The sequence below is a fragment of the Alligator mississippiensis genome, chromosome 4, assembly GCF_030867095.1.
Source record: "Alligator mississippiensis isolate rAllMis1 chromosome 4, rAllMis1, whole genome shotgun sequence".
Taxonomy (NCBI): Eukaryota; Metazoa; Chordata; order Crocodylia; family Alligatoridae; genus Alligator; species Alligator mississippiensis.
In genome coordinates, this window is record NC_081827.1 from 100,838,138 (window position 1) to 100,853,607 (window position 15,470).

General features: G+C 46.8%; 1 protein-coding gene across 1 annotated transcript in view; it reads left to right on the forward strand.

The window, feature by feature from the left end:
• Positions 1-1,462: 1,462 nt before the first annotated feature.
• CACNG2 (calcium voltage-gated channel auxiliary subunit gamma 2) overlaps positions 1,463-15,470 on the forward strand; it is a 62,933-nt gene continuing 48,925 nt past the window's right edge. Inside the window, exon 1 of the mRNA XM_006274720.3 lies at positions 1,463-2,945. Coding sequence (XP_006274782.1) covers positions 2,735-2,945 — 211 coding nt within the window. The 5' untranslated portion in view covers positions 1,463-2,734. The remainder of the gene's footprint in view (positions 2,946-15,470) is intronic.

Genomic DNA, 15,470 nt, shown 5'->3' on the forward strand with positions numbered 1-15,470 from the left:
TTCCCCTCAGCTCCCTCTTGCGTATTGGGACAGAAGGAGGAGAGCAGATTTCCTTGTCAATGAATCCACACTGTGAAGGAGGGAAGCAAATCCAAGGGGTGGGAGGAGGAGAGAACATGTAATTCTCACACACTAGCAAGCTTGTCATTGCCTGCCTGGGCATGAATGGGCATTCAGGCAAATGGGACCGAAGAGGCAGGTAGTTGGGGGTCTGAGCTAGCCAAGCTGAGGAGTCAGTGTCCCACTGGAGGTCAGCCCATCAGTGGCAGGTGGGGGCTCAGAGATTGATAGCACAATCGGTGCAAACTGGTTTGTAATTCTCTCTCTCTTTACAAAGTCTTCAGCGTTCAGCAGCCCTCGGAGAGCTTGTCTCAGAATGAGCTCAGCCGGCATCCAGGGAAGGGCAGAGAGATGAAGAGAGTTATGAAATTGCAATGTGTCTGAATCCTCACTGCTTCAACTTCCCTGTGAGCCGCCTGGCCCCCTGGTCTCTGAACTATGAAGCTGGTCAGGGAGAAATGAAATCAGGGTCATCCGGTTGGGGGGTTTTTCTCTCCATGAAGGCGCAGCTCCCCAGGTTAGCATCCTGAAGTGAATAATGCCATTAAAGTGGCTATGAGGAGAGTGCAGAGGGAGGCAGAGAGGCTGGTGACATGCCAGCACTGTTCACTTTGTGTACATCTCTGTGTGTGCGGGCTCAGATCCGGTCCTAACAAGCTGTGCTTGGCACAGGAAACTTCAAGGCGATGCGCGATCATAGCCTTTCTGTCAATTCAATCGGAGCCTCCCCCGTGTGCAATGAGCAGAGGGCTGGATTGGGGAGGGGGGAGGGATTCAATTTGCAAGCAACTTCTTCTTCTGTGTTTCGAAATGACCCTTTTTTCTAAACAATCTTTCCAAAATGTCTGCTAGTTGGAGCAGGATTTGGGATTTCACAGTAAGCTACAAAGGAGAGAGAGAGAGAGAGATACACACACCATTGGTTAGGGAGAGACAAAGGAACGAGAGAGGATCATCACCACCACCACCAAAAAAAAATCTGACTTGTAACAAACCCGAGAATAAGGAAGATCAAGTGCTCAAGCGCCGGCTTCCTTATTTTATTTGATTTCATTTTATTTTATTTTTAAGAGAACGTGTGTGTGTGTGTGTGTGTGTGTGTGTGTATGAGTGTATGTATGTGTGTGTGTACATCTATATATATATATATACGTATACACACACACATTTTTATATATTTATTTATTTAAATGACCCTTCCACGTTGCATTTCTCCCTTCTCCTGGGAAGAGAAACGACTGATTGAAGTTTTGTGCTGGTCTAATTGTGATGTGAGGCTTGTATTTGGAGCCCTGGGCACGTATAGCTGGGATGAGAAGGAGGCTGGGCTGGGCTGGGAGAGAGAGAGCGAGCGAGCGAGCGAGCGAGACCCAGCTACGCCTCGCTCTCCGCTCCTGAAGCCTAGGGGAGCAATCATTTCAGGACTGAGGAAGAAGAGGGGTACAACCAAGAAGGGACAAGTGGGAAGGCTAATCCCGCACCCCCGCCCCTCCCTTCCTGCTCCTCAGAGCAGAGGAGGGTCACCACCATTTGCAGATGCCGGGGAAAAGGCAGTAAGAAGGGGAAGCTCTTGCCCCCAGCTCCCCTCCTGAGGTCCCCCGCAGCATCCCGGGCGAGGCGGAGGAGCTGTTCTCCAGCACCGCGGAGCACCGGGTGCCGGGGAGCTGTCCACTTCAGCACCACCACGTTAATGCAGTAGGTGGGAGAGCAACTGACAAGGGAAGAGAGACAGAGGCAGCCACCGCCGAGCAGCAAACCCTGCAGCAACACACCGGTCCTCTTCTCTTCCGAAGCGTTGCAGAGAGGAGGAGGGAAACCCGTCTCGATTCTGGGGGAGCAACACCCTCTCCTGCCCACTTTTGCCTCCGCCAACAACACCAACTGCTGCTGCTGCTGTGGGGAAAGCCATGGAAGGCAAGACCTCAGCACCTGTTCAGCTGAAATCAAGGGCTTACAGTATACTGGGCAGCCTGGTTCGGTGGTAGGGGAAGAAACAACCAAGCAAGCAAAACAAACAAACAAACAAATAAAAAGAAAGCAAGAAAAGTGCAAGAGAATAGAAACAAACAAAAAAAACCCCAACAACAACAAAAACAAAAATCCAAGGAAGATAACTGGGAAGGAAAGGGATTTTCATGGCGCAGGCTGCAGAGCTAAGCAAGAAGACTGAAGGTTGCATCTCTGCTCTTACAATCTCTAACTGTCTAGGTCCAGATAATGAGAGATTGTGTTGAGGATGCTGCTGCTGCTCCCCTGTTCACTGTGGAAGCCATCTCCAAATTAGCCATTACATATGGAAACTGGAGACCAGAATTTTAGAAAAAGGGATTAAGGCATCTCATTTTGGGGGGGTTTCTCTCTTTATTTCTCTCTTTTTTTTTTTTTAGTTCTTTTCTTTCTCTTTTATTCTTTTTTTCTTTTTTCTTTCATTTTTTTATATATATATATACATCTATTACAACTGGAACGTTTCTGATTTAAAAGGCAAGCCTCTTCCCGTGTGATCTTTGCAATTTACACTCTTTTCCGTGGGCTTTCTTACCTCCCTTTTTGATATATATCTCTCTATATATTCCCATTATATTATTAGTGGAATTATTATCCTTTTTTTATTTTATTAACACACACACCCCAAGAATCAGAAGGCGGTTGGGTATTTATATAATGAAGAATTATGGGGCTCTTTGACAGAGGTGTTCAGATGCTTTTAACCACCGTTGGTGCTTTCGCTGCCTTCAGCCTGATGACCATAGCTGTGGGGACCGACTACTGGCTTTACTCCAGAGGGGTTTGCAAGAGTAAAATTGTCAATGAGAACGAAACCAGCAAAAAGAACGAGGAAGTCATGACCCACTCTGGATTATGGAGAACCTGCTGCCTGGAAGGTATTTGATTCTGGATCTCCTCCTCCCCTCCTCTACCTCCCCTTTTCTATCCCCCCCCCACCCCCTTAAGTCCCTCCACATTCCACCATTTTCTCACTTCACTCCTTCCTCTGTGGAGCAAGGGTGCTGGGGTTAGTTCCTGAGCAAGGGAAGGCAAGAGGAGAAGTGAAACATGCTCCGTGCTCTGTTCCTTTCTCTCTCTCTCTCCCTTGCCCTCCAAAAAAAATGCCAACCTTCTCCATTGGAATAATCTCTGTACTGTGAAAACATCCAGAGACTCTCTTAAACTGTGTGATCCGCCTCTCTCCAGCGTATGATTGCCTGGGAAAGCAAGCAAAATGCTGTATTATTGGTGCACTGTTGGCTGTAATAACAGAGGGAAATAATTGCTCTCCTTTGCAAATTGCTTTGATGAAGACGGGGCTGAGAAGTGAGAAGTGGGGGGGGGGGGTGGCAAAGTGCTTCATATGTAAATATCACTTTCTTTTAGGAAAAAAAAAAAAAAGCAAGCCAGTCTTGTTATGGCTAAGCACAGGCTGGTTTGAAAAGGCTCTCGACTCCAGTCATCTCAAGCAGAGTTTAAGAGCGTTTCGTAATGTCTCCGAGCAGCTACATATTGCTGGGCTAGGTTGAGTGGCTTTTGTTTGGGGTAATTTGTCCACCCCCCTTCCTGTTTGTTTGTTTTCTTGAAGGGTTCATTGCAAAGGCTAAAAAGAAGGGAGCCTTTGAGCAGAAAGCCAGCCTCGGTGGGAATGTGGTGAGGCTGAAAAGCAACTCGGCTCCCACATAGAGTGACATGTCTGATGGCAAGAGGAGAAACAGCATTGCAGCCAGCTCCTGGAAGCAGATGCTCCGAGCAGGGCGGGGGGCGGAGAGCAGAGAGGGAAGCAGTTTGCTTTTCAATACGTGCTCTTTAGTCTAGCTATGGGGAAGGGGGAAAGCGGGGGCTCACTGGGGAGGTGGGTTTCGCAGGAGCACTGATGCAAACGTCTGGTTTGTGGCCACACTCACGCAGAGCCCCCGGAGCCCAGCAGAAAAATCCGTGCTCCTGAATCGCCTCGAAGGTGGAGGCTGGTGGGGCTTTGCTGTGGGCGCCCCCAGATAAAGCAGTAGGTCTGTGTGTGTGTCCACCTGAAGCGAATAAGCGCGGATCTCTGCTGAGGGGAGTGGGGAAGAGGATACCGCAGAATCGCCTTTCTCTCCCAGCAGTGTTGGAGATGGAAAGCGAGAAGAGGGAGGGGGGTGGAAACTGTGCGTGTCCTAATGGCACCCCCTCCCCACAAACCCAGCGAAAACTGCTCTTTGGAAATGGTTGTGTCCGGGCAAAAGCACGAATCCCCCCCCCCTCCCCCTTTGGTCTTTGGTGCAAATGGTTGAGTGATGGGTGGACATGTTTTGAATAGCTAAGTGACTTCATTGAGCGATGGTCTATTTGACGCATACTGCATTTGGTGCCCTTTCTCAATCCAAACCCGCTGCCTTTTAACATATTCTGCAGCGGAGCTCTCTGCTGAATGCTATATGCTATCTCCAAGCCAGAAAATCAATAGCAGTAAATTAATCAGGGATGTTTGAAACATCCCCCCCCCCCCCCGCCGAAAAAATATTAAGAGCCTTTCATGCAGCTATTCATTAGAAGTGAAGCAAGAGACAGCCTCTTCATTACTCATTGATGAGCGAGAGCCTTTTACAAATATATAAACCAGCAGAGAATCTGGCTGCTGCTAAGCAGGGTATGGGTGTGTGTGTGTGTGTGTATGTATGTTGGGGTGTATGGGGGGTGTGTCTGGGTGTTGTGTGTGTGTGTTGGGGGGTGGGGGTGTTGGGTGTGTGGAGGAAGTGTCTGTGTGTGTCTTATGTGTTGGGGTCTGTATGTGTGCCTGTGTGTTGAGGGTGTGTGGGGAGGTGTTAGGTGATGGGTGTGTGTGTGTGTGTGTGTGTGTGTGTGTGTGTGTGTGTGTGTGTGTGTGTGTGTGTTGGGGGGTGGGTAGCATCTACCTCCACCCCCATATTCCCAGGGCTGGAGGTCTAGACAAACGGAGTTGGGGGAGAAGCGACATGAATGTAGGAACTATTGTGCATTCTGGCTGGGCATGAACCCAGTGGGCACTGAAAAGCCTTGTCTGTGCCCTTCCCTGCATTTTCCAGGAGGCAGGAACTGACCTGAGAGGCGATTGGCCGCAAATAAAAAGCACCGGCACCTTTTAATTAAAAGCTCAGCATTGCCCCCATCCCAAAACCCCTGCCTGTCTGCCGGTTGAACTTGCTGGCTAACAAGCCCCCTCCCTTCCCCCCATCAGATTTCCAGTGGGTTTCAATTGCATCACTGCAAAGGGGGGCTGAGATGCAGACAGACGCTGAGATGCTGGCCTACCCCTGAAGGCCATTCTCCCATCCACCCAGCACTAGTGGGGTGCAGCACCCCCTTCCCTGGCATCAGTCAACTCTCCCCCTCCCCCTCTCCAATTTGTTTAACTGTTCATCCGAGAAGCAGCAGCCATGTGAGCACTGAGGTGGAGAGGAGGCTCCCCATCCCACCACTGGAGAATGCAGAGGCAGAGAGAGAGGAAAGGAGGAGGGGGAGTGGAAACAGCTTTAGCCCTGCTGCTAATTAACTAGACCAGCTGCTAAAATTGGCCTTCCCCAAGCCAAAGGGGCAGGTATAGTTTTGCCCTAAAACTTCCCCTGGGGAAAGGGTGGGGAGAGGAGGATATTCTAGCATGGCAAAAGAGGTTGCTGAAAAAGGATTGTGCAGGGGGCTTGCTTTAAAAATGCTAATGTTACACAGAAATGGCCCATGCCTGGATGGCTTAGCAGTGCCTTCTGCTTCCCCAGAATTGGCTTCTCCATCAGGGATTTGTGTGGGGTTAGACTTCTGTTCATTTTCCTCCCTAGAAGTGAAGAACATATTTCACATCCCCTTGTCAAGCTGCTGTTTTGTGACTGTAAATGAAAGGCAACTTGGTGGTTGTTTCTGATCTCTTTTAGGTTTTTATTAGTGCAGCTGGTCTCTTGAGATACTTCTTTTGTTTCTCCCCTTCTGAAGAGAGACTAAGAAATGCTTCCCTTGCTCTACTTCCTGGCTCCCTTGCTCTACTTGAAAGTTTTCTGCTAAGTGGTGTGGGGGGAGGGGGGAAGAGTTGTACCTTCTTTCTCCACTGTGGTGGACTGGTATTGCTTGTGAATGTGAGGATCAGCTTTTGGGTGTGGGTGTGCAATGAGAGTTGAAACAGCAAAGATGGCCACACATCTGGAACCCTCCTCATTGACTGCCATGTGCGGTAGCAAGATGCAGGGAGTGTCCCTCTTGACTTCCAGGGGCTTTGGCTCAGGCCTGTATGGTGAGGAGCAGCCACTGGGCATATAAGGAGCTACACTACAGGGGCTAGCTAGAGAAGTAACCAATATTGATCTGTGTGTATGGATAAAAAGCCCCTGTTAAGGCTGCTAGCATGGGGATTCCCTTGGTCCTGCAAGAATTCAGTAACACTGGGGTTGCAGTTGGAAAGCAGGGCAAAACATAACGTTTTGGAGATGGCAGGTTATCAATTCTGTTGTCTGCAGGTAGCTTACGTGCAACTGGGGCTCCTGATAGTAGTGTCTGTTCTGGGGCCCTTCTGTTTTGCCAGTCAATCTCCATTACTGTTTAGAGCGCCCTCTTTCCCTCTGCCTGCCTGTCTGCCTTAGGTCTTTCCATGCCCCGGTTACTATCGCATCAGCCTATGTGTTCATTCTGCTCCCTGCAGTGCTCTCTCTCTCCTAGCTTCATCCTAGAGGGGAAGTTTAATCTCCCTTGCCAAGAGAATAGTAATTTGGGAACCCGTATTTTTCAAGTGCACTTCTGACAACTGGGCCCTTGTAAAGGTGTCACAATTTGAGCCCCTCAGAATTCAAGCACTTAAAATCACTAGTCCCACTCAGAAAACTGGGCTTGGGATCCTTCTATTTTAGGACTCCTCCTCCTTCAAATATTCATTTGCTTCCCCTTAATGGTTTTCCAACATTTTCCTGTAGGACCTTCTCCAGGGTTGACATGAACACGGATGTCAATCTCAGTGTTTCTTCTACCCTCCAATCCAGCTCTAAGCTAAGAAATACGTTCTCTGCTCAGGTGATTAAATGCCACACTAGCAACACTTTTTGATCTTCCTTCAGATGTCTCTTTCTCATACAACAGAAACATCTAAGCAATTTTTCGGGTTATTCAAGAATCTTTGCCTTTCAAGGAAAATGGCAGAGTGACTGATTTTTTTTTTTCCATTTAAAGAATGCTTACTTCCAGCTTTGTACTTCCTTGTCTACCCACCAAACAGCCAAGATCTGCAGACTCATGTCACCTATGGATCACCTATTGAGCACCTCTTATGACTTTGAGAAAGTTGCTATCCTTTTCTGCAGGAAAGATTATTATTATGAATAATATTCCTCAATCCAGTTTTTAAATAAGTCCTTAATTATGGAAATCTGACCCTCCTTCTAATAGAACCTCAAAAACTGAAAGAAAGTACCTTATTGGGATCTTGCAACTCAAACAGAAATGCACTGTATCTTTTTTTCTGTACTAGTGGCTTTGCCATGTTACCATCATTAGAGAAGGGACAGGTCTTGGAGGCATTTATACTGAGGAGGAGGGAGAGAATGGTCCAGGGAGAGCAGGCATGAGTGATGCGCATGGGGTTAGACATCCCTGTAGATCTGACTGGTGTGAAAGCAAGTAATTGAATGTATATTGGTGCAGAAAATAATTCCTGCCTAGATACCCTTCCTGAGGAAAATTAATGAGCTGATCCGTTTTCCTTTCCAGCTCGTTATATCTGAACCACGCAGGAAAGTGTAGTGCAGTTTTGGTGTCTGAAAATGAAGGTTTGACAGCAAAATGAAGCCGGGTACATTCACTGGGGCTTCCTCCTCATGCTTCTGGCAATAAGCCTTGCTTTCAGCCGACATAGTCCCTTGCCACCCCCCTGCCCCTTCCACAGCTTTGTCCCTGTACCTCAGCTATGATGTGCTCATCCATCTCCTGCCCCCACTGCAGCTCTGTCAGTACATGTCCTCTCTCTCCTGCAGAAGCTCCTGCTATTCTGCTACAAGACTTATGCAGCTTTTCCATCCTGTCTGGTAGTATCACTTGTGAGTCTAGTTTTGGGACAACTCTGGGCACCCAGTGTCAACAGCAACAGATTAAACCAACGTGCTGATTTTGTTGAAGTCCAGGGTTACAGGAGGCCTAGATGTAATGCTGCATCCGAGTCACAGCAGCAGGCACTGGCCCAGCATAGAGCTGACTGTTGCTGACTTCCTATCTATAGAGGCAGGAGGGCCTGGGCTGCCTGGGTTCTTCAACCCTGAAAAAGACCAAGGGCTCAGAAGGTAGTGGCGAAGGGAGAGGACAATGTTTTATTAGGGATGAAGGACAATGTAAAGGAAGTTTGCCTAAAGCTAGGGTGACTTTGGTCCTTCTTGTGACTAAATTCACATCTGATTGCAGGCTGGATGGAGTTTGTTTGAGGAGCATGAATAACCAGCAGGCTGAGACCAGCATACTCACTTCTTTTGTGAACTAGGACGTTTTGGTGCTATTCTACAATAGCAAACAGCCAGGAACTGACGTTGAAATGCCTTTAAAAGAGCAAGTATGAATCTTTCTACTGAGGGATGAAGAAGGAGGGGTTAATAGTGTCCTGAAATGCACCAGGAACTGCCTCGTTGAAGAGAGTGAGAGGGAAATGTAGTGGGAGGGACACAGACGCAGTGTGGCAGCAATAATGCATAAAGAAATCACATAGGGCTAGAATAACCATTCCCTTTTTTCTGGAGATACCGGGAGCTATTTCTGTTTGCTGTTTCCATTCTAACCCATCCATTTTCCCCATGCATCCTGCTTACTGCCCCCCATTCCATTTTGGTATAATCTATTCAAGACTTCATGGTGGGGTAGGGGTTGGAGAGATTTTACATCAGCATCTCTACATTTTTTACAAAAAAAAAATCAAGGAGGCTACCAAGGGGAGCAGGAAACCACTTCAGGTGCTGGGAGTACTCTGTCCCCAGCCTCTGTTTTAAGAATAAATTCCCAGTTGAGCATGTCCTTCCTATCCCAGAGGAAGTCCTCCCTGCTCTGTGGCATGTTGTTTCAACCCTCCAGGCTGCGCTGGCTGACTAGGACCCTGCTACTGCACATCACAGGCAGGAGGCCTCAGCCATTCCAAAGGGTTCACAGGGGGCAGAAGTGTGTTTTGTTAAAGAACTCTACCCCCCATCCCCCCCCCTCCCCATCCCTTTTCCTCCTCCCAAACATCGAGGATGTTTGTCAGGGGAAATGCACGATGTACCTGGAATAAAACATGCTTCAAAGTTAGTTGTTTTCCCCCTTTGCTTATCTGACCTTACTTCTATATCTTTAACCCTAGCATTTCCTCTCCCTCCATCTTTGACTCATTCTATCCATCTCCATTTTCTTTCCTTCTCATTTCTCTCCCGTCGTTCCTCTTTGTTTTTCTTTTTCATCTCCATGTCTCTTCTGTTCTGTCTTTCAAAAGCAGCTTCTCCTTCATGTTCACTCCAGGTTCTCTGTTACCAATCCCTCCCCACTTTGCTCTCTCCACTGTTACGTTATCTCATCCTCTTGCTTTCCTTGGTCTGCTCTTCTGTCCCCATCACTGCTGCATTCTCACTTCTCTCTCTTCTTTTCCAGTATTTCCCCCTGGTCCTTCCTTCTCTATTTGTCTTTCCATTATTCCCCTCCTCCCCTCCTGCACTGAAGGACCCTATCTCCAGTGATCTGTTCTTCCTCTCCCAGCACCTGCCATTATAAAATGTCTCTTTCTCCCTATCCTCTCAATGCAGTTTCCTCTTCCTTTCCCCACCATAAACGGCTTGCTTTCTCTCATCAAGGGATATAACACCTGTTGCTGCTGTTGAGGGTGAGGGGAAGCTGTGTTCCACATTTCTCTGCCCTCCTTCCCAAGGGGACATGCTACCCCCCTCAGGGTGAGTACGACCTGGCTCCCTCTTCTTTCTGATCCCTTGCGCTAGTTGCCTGCAGATGAGCCAACTCCCTCTCCTTTGCTGCCTCCAACCTCCAAAAGCCAGAGGCCTCATTGGCAGCTGAGCAGTGGAGCTAGTTCATCTGCAGACAGCCAGCTAGTGGGCTGGAAGGGGGAAAGATGAGAGTTCAGGCTAGAAGGAGCTCACAGCAGCCCTAAACCCCTCCCTGGAAGCCCTCAGACATGATTCAGTGCAAGGTCCTACCAAAAAATAAGGGCTTCTATAGCCATAGCCCTGGGCAGCTATTGTACAGAGCTGTGAATAATCTATGACTATCAGGAGGGAATGGCATGGCAAACATTCATCCCTCATGAGCCATTTATACTGGGGAGGTTTTCATCACAAGAAAAGAAATGAAAGCTGAGATTAACATTGACAACAAAAGATTTGGAGGAAGGGGGTAATGTGTTCAGGCTTCCTAAGCCCCACATGAATAGCTAGATGAATGGCTATGGCTCTGACAGATGAAGTTTGGTGCTGAAAAATGCAAAGTAATGCACATTGTTGTGGGCAAATATTTGAATGACACTTACACCTAACAGGGTTGTAAATGAACTGTGTCAGCTCAGGAAAGGGACCTGGGCATCACCATGGACAGCTCAAGGAACATTTCTGTTTGATGCAGGGTTGCAAGCAAAAGAAAATCAACCAAAAATCCCTGCCAAGATGTTAGGATCCATAAGGAATTGGATGTGGAAAGATACAGAAAATAACCTATTGCTGTCATAACAATCAGTGGTGTAGTCTCATCTGGAATACCGTGTGCAGTATTGGCCACCCCATCTCAGAAAGGGCATTGTAGAATAAAAGGGGATTCAGGAAAAGGTGACAAAATGGTTAGGGATGTGAAAAAATCTTGCATGAGAAAAGATTGAGCCTTTACACCCTAGAGAAAAGATGATCAAGAGGGGACATGACTGAACTGTATAAAATAATGAATGCTCTGGGGAAGGTAGAAGGGTGCTTCTGTTCTCTTAGTGTGATGACATGCTCCCAAGGGGACATGCAAGGAAATCAAAAGGTAGTAAATGAAAAATTGATTAAAACCTCTTCACTCGATGCAGAACCAGACTGTGAAACTCACTGCCGCAAGAAACTGCTGAGGCTAAGGACTTAGCACGATTCAACAAGTGAGTGGACATGTCTATGTAAAGCAAGACTATGCAGAGTTATCATAATTAACACAAATCAGAATTTTAGTATGGCTATTAAACCTCATGAAGCAGGATTAAGCTAGACTCTACTGAACACTACGATGAGATCATTGGGGGGCAGATTATCATTCTCCCCACTGTGAGTTTCTTCCACCTCCCTTTAAAGTATCTCATGCTGGCCAGTGTCCGAAACAAGAGACTGGACTAGAGGGACCACATTCTGGCTGTCTTTCTGTTTCTGAATGCTAGTGCTGCTCCATTACACCCATAGGATTTGAACTAGGCCTGTGTTCCTGCTGGTGTCGATGATTGCCCTAATTTGACAACCTGACAGTGAGCCTAGGGTATTTCTATCATATTTGACTAGGAAGCATCCAGGATAGAGAGCAAATTGGGGAACATATCAAATTAGGTGGAATGCTTTCTTTTGTACCCCAGGGTATAAAATGGGTAGTCAGCAATGCAGGTGCTATATACATGCAAAGAATTATTATCCTCAGACTCCTTGCTGCCCAGAAAGCAATAAGCCTCAGATCTCTTTGATGCTATCATGACCAAATTAGAAACAAGGTTGTCTCTTTTTCTCTTGTATCCGTGGAAATGATTACTGAACTGGCATTTGATGACGTACAATACTGTCGTGTTGTTGTATACAACTGGGCAGGGCCTGATCCTCCTTTCACTTGCACTGAAGTAACTTGACTAAAGTTAGTGGAGTTATATTGCTTTTATGCCAGATGTAAGTGAGAGGAGAATTTGACCCATACGGTGCAAACAAAACAGGGATTCCACACACACACATACAAAATGCTTTTCTGAGCCTTTGCCTTGATGCATACCTAGATCCCCAGGGCCAAATTCACTTCAAGTTGTGCATCCACTTATGCCAGCAGTAAGTTTCATCCCTACCACCACTTCTTTAAGAGTTACTTCTATTTTCATCCTCATTGTCGTGTCTAGAGAAATGTTAAAATAGACAAGAACAAACTGTCACCCCCCCTCCCAGGCAGAGATGCCTTTATGGGATCAGCAACTTGGTTCTATGAATATGCAAAATGGCAGATGTGACAGTTTGGCTTTGAGCTTCTGACCACGAATCCTCCACCTCTCTCTTTCTGCCTTCCTCTGAGCTTCTGTCTTCCTTTTCCCTCACTCCTCTCAGTCCTCCTTCCCTTAATCTTTCTCCCATCTCCTTTTTTATTCTGCCTTTTGCAGACAGGGTCTACTGTCATACTGCACCCCACACAAACAAAACTGTCACACTTCAGGCATTCAGAATAAGGTGCAAGATCCTACTCCATTTCAATAGAGTACACTGTCTGAAATTTGCATGCTAGTTGGCTCCAAATATGTGAGTAAACTCCCCTCAGAAACCGGCAGGCTTTATCCTGAACCTTGGATCCCAAAATTGCACACTGATACTTGCCAGCTTTTCAAAACAGAAAATGAGGGTAATCTATAGTACACAAATGGGGTCAGACTTGAGCATGCAGTGTTGTGCATTTCCCATCCAAAGCTGGGGATTTTTCAGACATGCATGGTTTTGCTAGAAGCAGCAAAACCACCATAAAATCAAAGATTTAAAATGTCATATAAAGCACATAGTCTGTCAAACAGAAAATAACACTATCCATCTATCTCCGCTGGATTTTGTTTAATCCTCCTTTATTTTTCTTTTCCTATTCCCCTCTTTCCCTTAGCTACATGAATGTCACATTCCCTTCCCCACCCCCCTCCCCCCTGGCCATCCTACTAATTCATCTCTCCATGTTCATTCTTCTTCAATTTGCTCAAAGACCCCCTTTCTTTCTTAGGCCTTGTTTATACTATCAGTGTAGCTGCACTGATGCTGATCACAACTTAGCTCTAAATTGTTGACCAGAACAAACCATGGTCAGCATCAGTTTTGGTACCCAGTGTTCAAGCAAGAGTTATGCATGGTTAGCCAAACCACTGTTGATCTTGGGTTGTTTTAATCTAAATGTACAGGTGTATTGTGCCCATCCATGGTGCAGCTAAACAAATTCTTGCAACAGATCTATTTCCTAGAGGCTAAGACTCTTCTTTTTTGCTTCAACCTTTACCCCCTTTAAAAATAAATGTGAAGAGAACCAGCAGGTGACAACGTGAATGTATTGTTAATTTACCTGCATTTGGAAGAAGACAACAGTTCAGATATTGAGGTGGAAGGTTTGGGCTGCATTTCAGGCAGCTGTGCAGGGTGGAGTCCCTGCTACAATTGCACCCAGAAGATGTGAATTCAAAGCGTATATCTACACCTCCTCTATGATGATCTCAGTACCATAGACAGGAAACAAGGCCCACCTACTCACTCCCTACTCAACATATGCCATGCAAGGAAAACTGTGGTATGATTGCATACACCAGCACCAGGAAAACATAGTGGTGGTCACAGGACCACACCTCAGACCAAGATCCTGGGAGTGTCTCTGGACATGCTTCAGAAAGCAAGTACATGACAAATTTTGGTGTGTGGAGTGGGAGAGAGTAGGTCAGGTTTATTTCTTGCTGACCACAGAAGAGATATAGGCATAAACAAAAGGTTGATCAGATATAGTTACTGTGGCTTCCATCTTAGATCCCAAGCATTACTTTTTCTCTTAGTCCAGGGGGCAATAGTTTGAGCATTAGTATTGTCATGGCTCTTTGAAATACAATAACAGAACCGGGTGGGAAGCATTCCCCGCCATTCATGCCTGAGTGGGAGAGAATGACCAGTGATACATATTTTGCAAGGTTCTGCCTATAGCCAGGGCTGCCAGGGAAAAGTGACCAAGAAAATAGGCTGATGAAACCCTTTATGGGCAGCTGCCACTGTCCCTTATGGTGTCATCAGCACCAGCACAAAGAAAGTTGCCATACTTGGGAACTTGGGAGTGGGAGCTGTGGAAGGCTATAGGCAAAAAGAGTGTCATCTTGAGCAGAGGAAGAGATGCAGAAGGAAGGGGAGATGGAAATGAAAGAAACTGGGGTATAGGGGGAGAGGTATAGAAAGAGGATGGCACATAAAGGGACTGGTTGAAACAGCCCTGCTGAAGATGACAGCCCCTCTCAGGGATGGGTGAAGTGTGGGGCCTGGATGGTCCCATGGCAGCTAGGAAGTGCCAGTTGTTAATGGGAGAAGGGAGGGAGTGGGGTGAGACATATGGGCTGGCTTGGGCAGTGAGGTAACAAGAAGCAGCAGCTGAATGAGGGGAAGATCCCCAAGATATTCTGGAAATAAAAACTATGGGCAGGGGGAAATTAAACAAAACCTAAGAGCCTTGGTCTAAGGACAGTCCCAGCTATGCCACCTCCTGTCCTTGACAACCTGCCTCAGTGTCTCTGTCCTGAGCCCCCTCTGTGTCTGTAACCTGAGCACTACTGTGAGGCTGACCCCAAAATTGTCAGAGATGGAGTCATGTACCTCCTTTCCCAGGAACCTACCAGAGGATCCTTTATGTTGGCCAGACAGTAAGGGACTTCACACCAGTCCAGTTCCCCAAGCCTTTCATATGTGGAAATATTTGTCCAGTCTTCCCCCCAGTGCCTTCCAGACAGACAGGCATTTATCTCTTTAAAGAAAGTCAAACTTGCACAGGAAGGGCCAGTGAGAGCTTGGCATTAAAGACTTGTGATCAAATGGAAGAGAATAATGGTGCAAGCCTGGGAGAGCGTGAGCTACTGTGATGGGGTGGAGATTAGAGGACCTGAAAGGTGCCCCATTTTGATCTGAGGTTCTTCTAGTTCCCCTATTACTGTACTGTCTGAGCACCTTGTCAACCTTAATATATTTATTCTCACAACCCCCTTTGGAGGCAAGGCAGTTCTATTATCCTTTGCTTACAGGCCCAGAGTGATTAAACGCCTTGCTCAAAATCACGCAGAAAACCTGTGCTCCAGTAGGGATTTAAACTTACTTCCCTAATCTTATACTACTGTACTGCCCTATGCATTGCACCATTCTTCTGCTGTGCAAATGATTGCTTAGTTCCTGCATTTGTTGGAATACGTATCTCTGTGAGAACAGAAGTGGCTTCCCCTGATTCTCCAGAAATTCATTCCAGGGCTGGTGTGAAATCACAGGAGAGGTGATTTCTTTGCTGCAGTGGCAGTACAAATTGGTCCACATTACAGAACTAGTGGGAAGAGAGGGCTAGGAGGAAACAGACACTGCAAAGGAGAATGCTGTGTGGATATAGAAGCCCAAGAGATTTAACCTATCCTACATGCATACAGAGGACTGTTTTTGTTAGCTGGGTTTTTTTTCTGGAGCTAGATTGGCTTGAAGTAGCCCAAGGGGAAACCTCTTGAGGATACCACC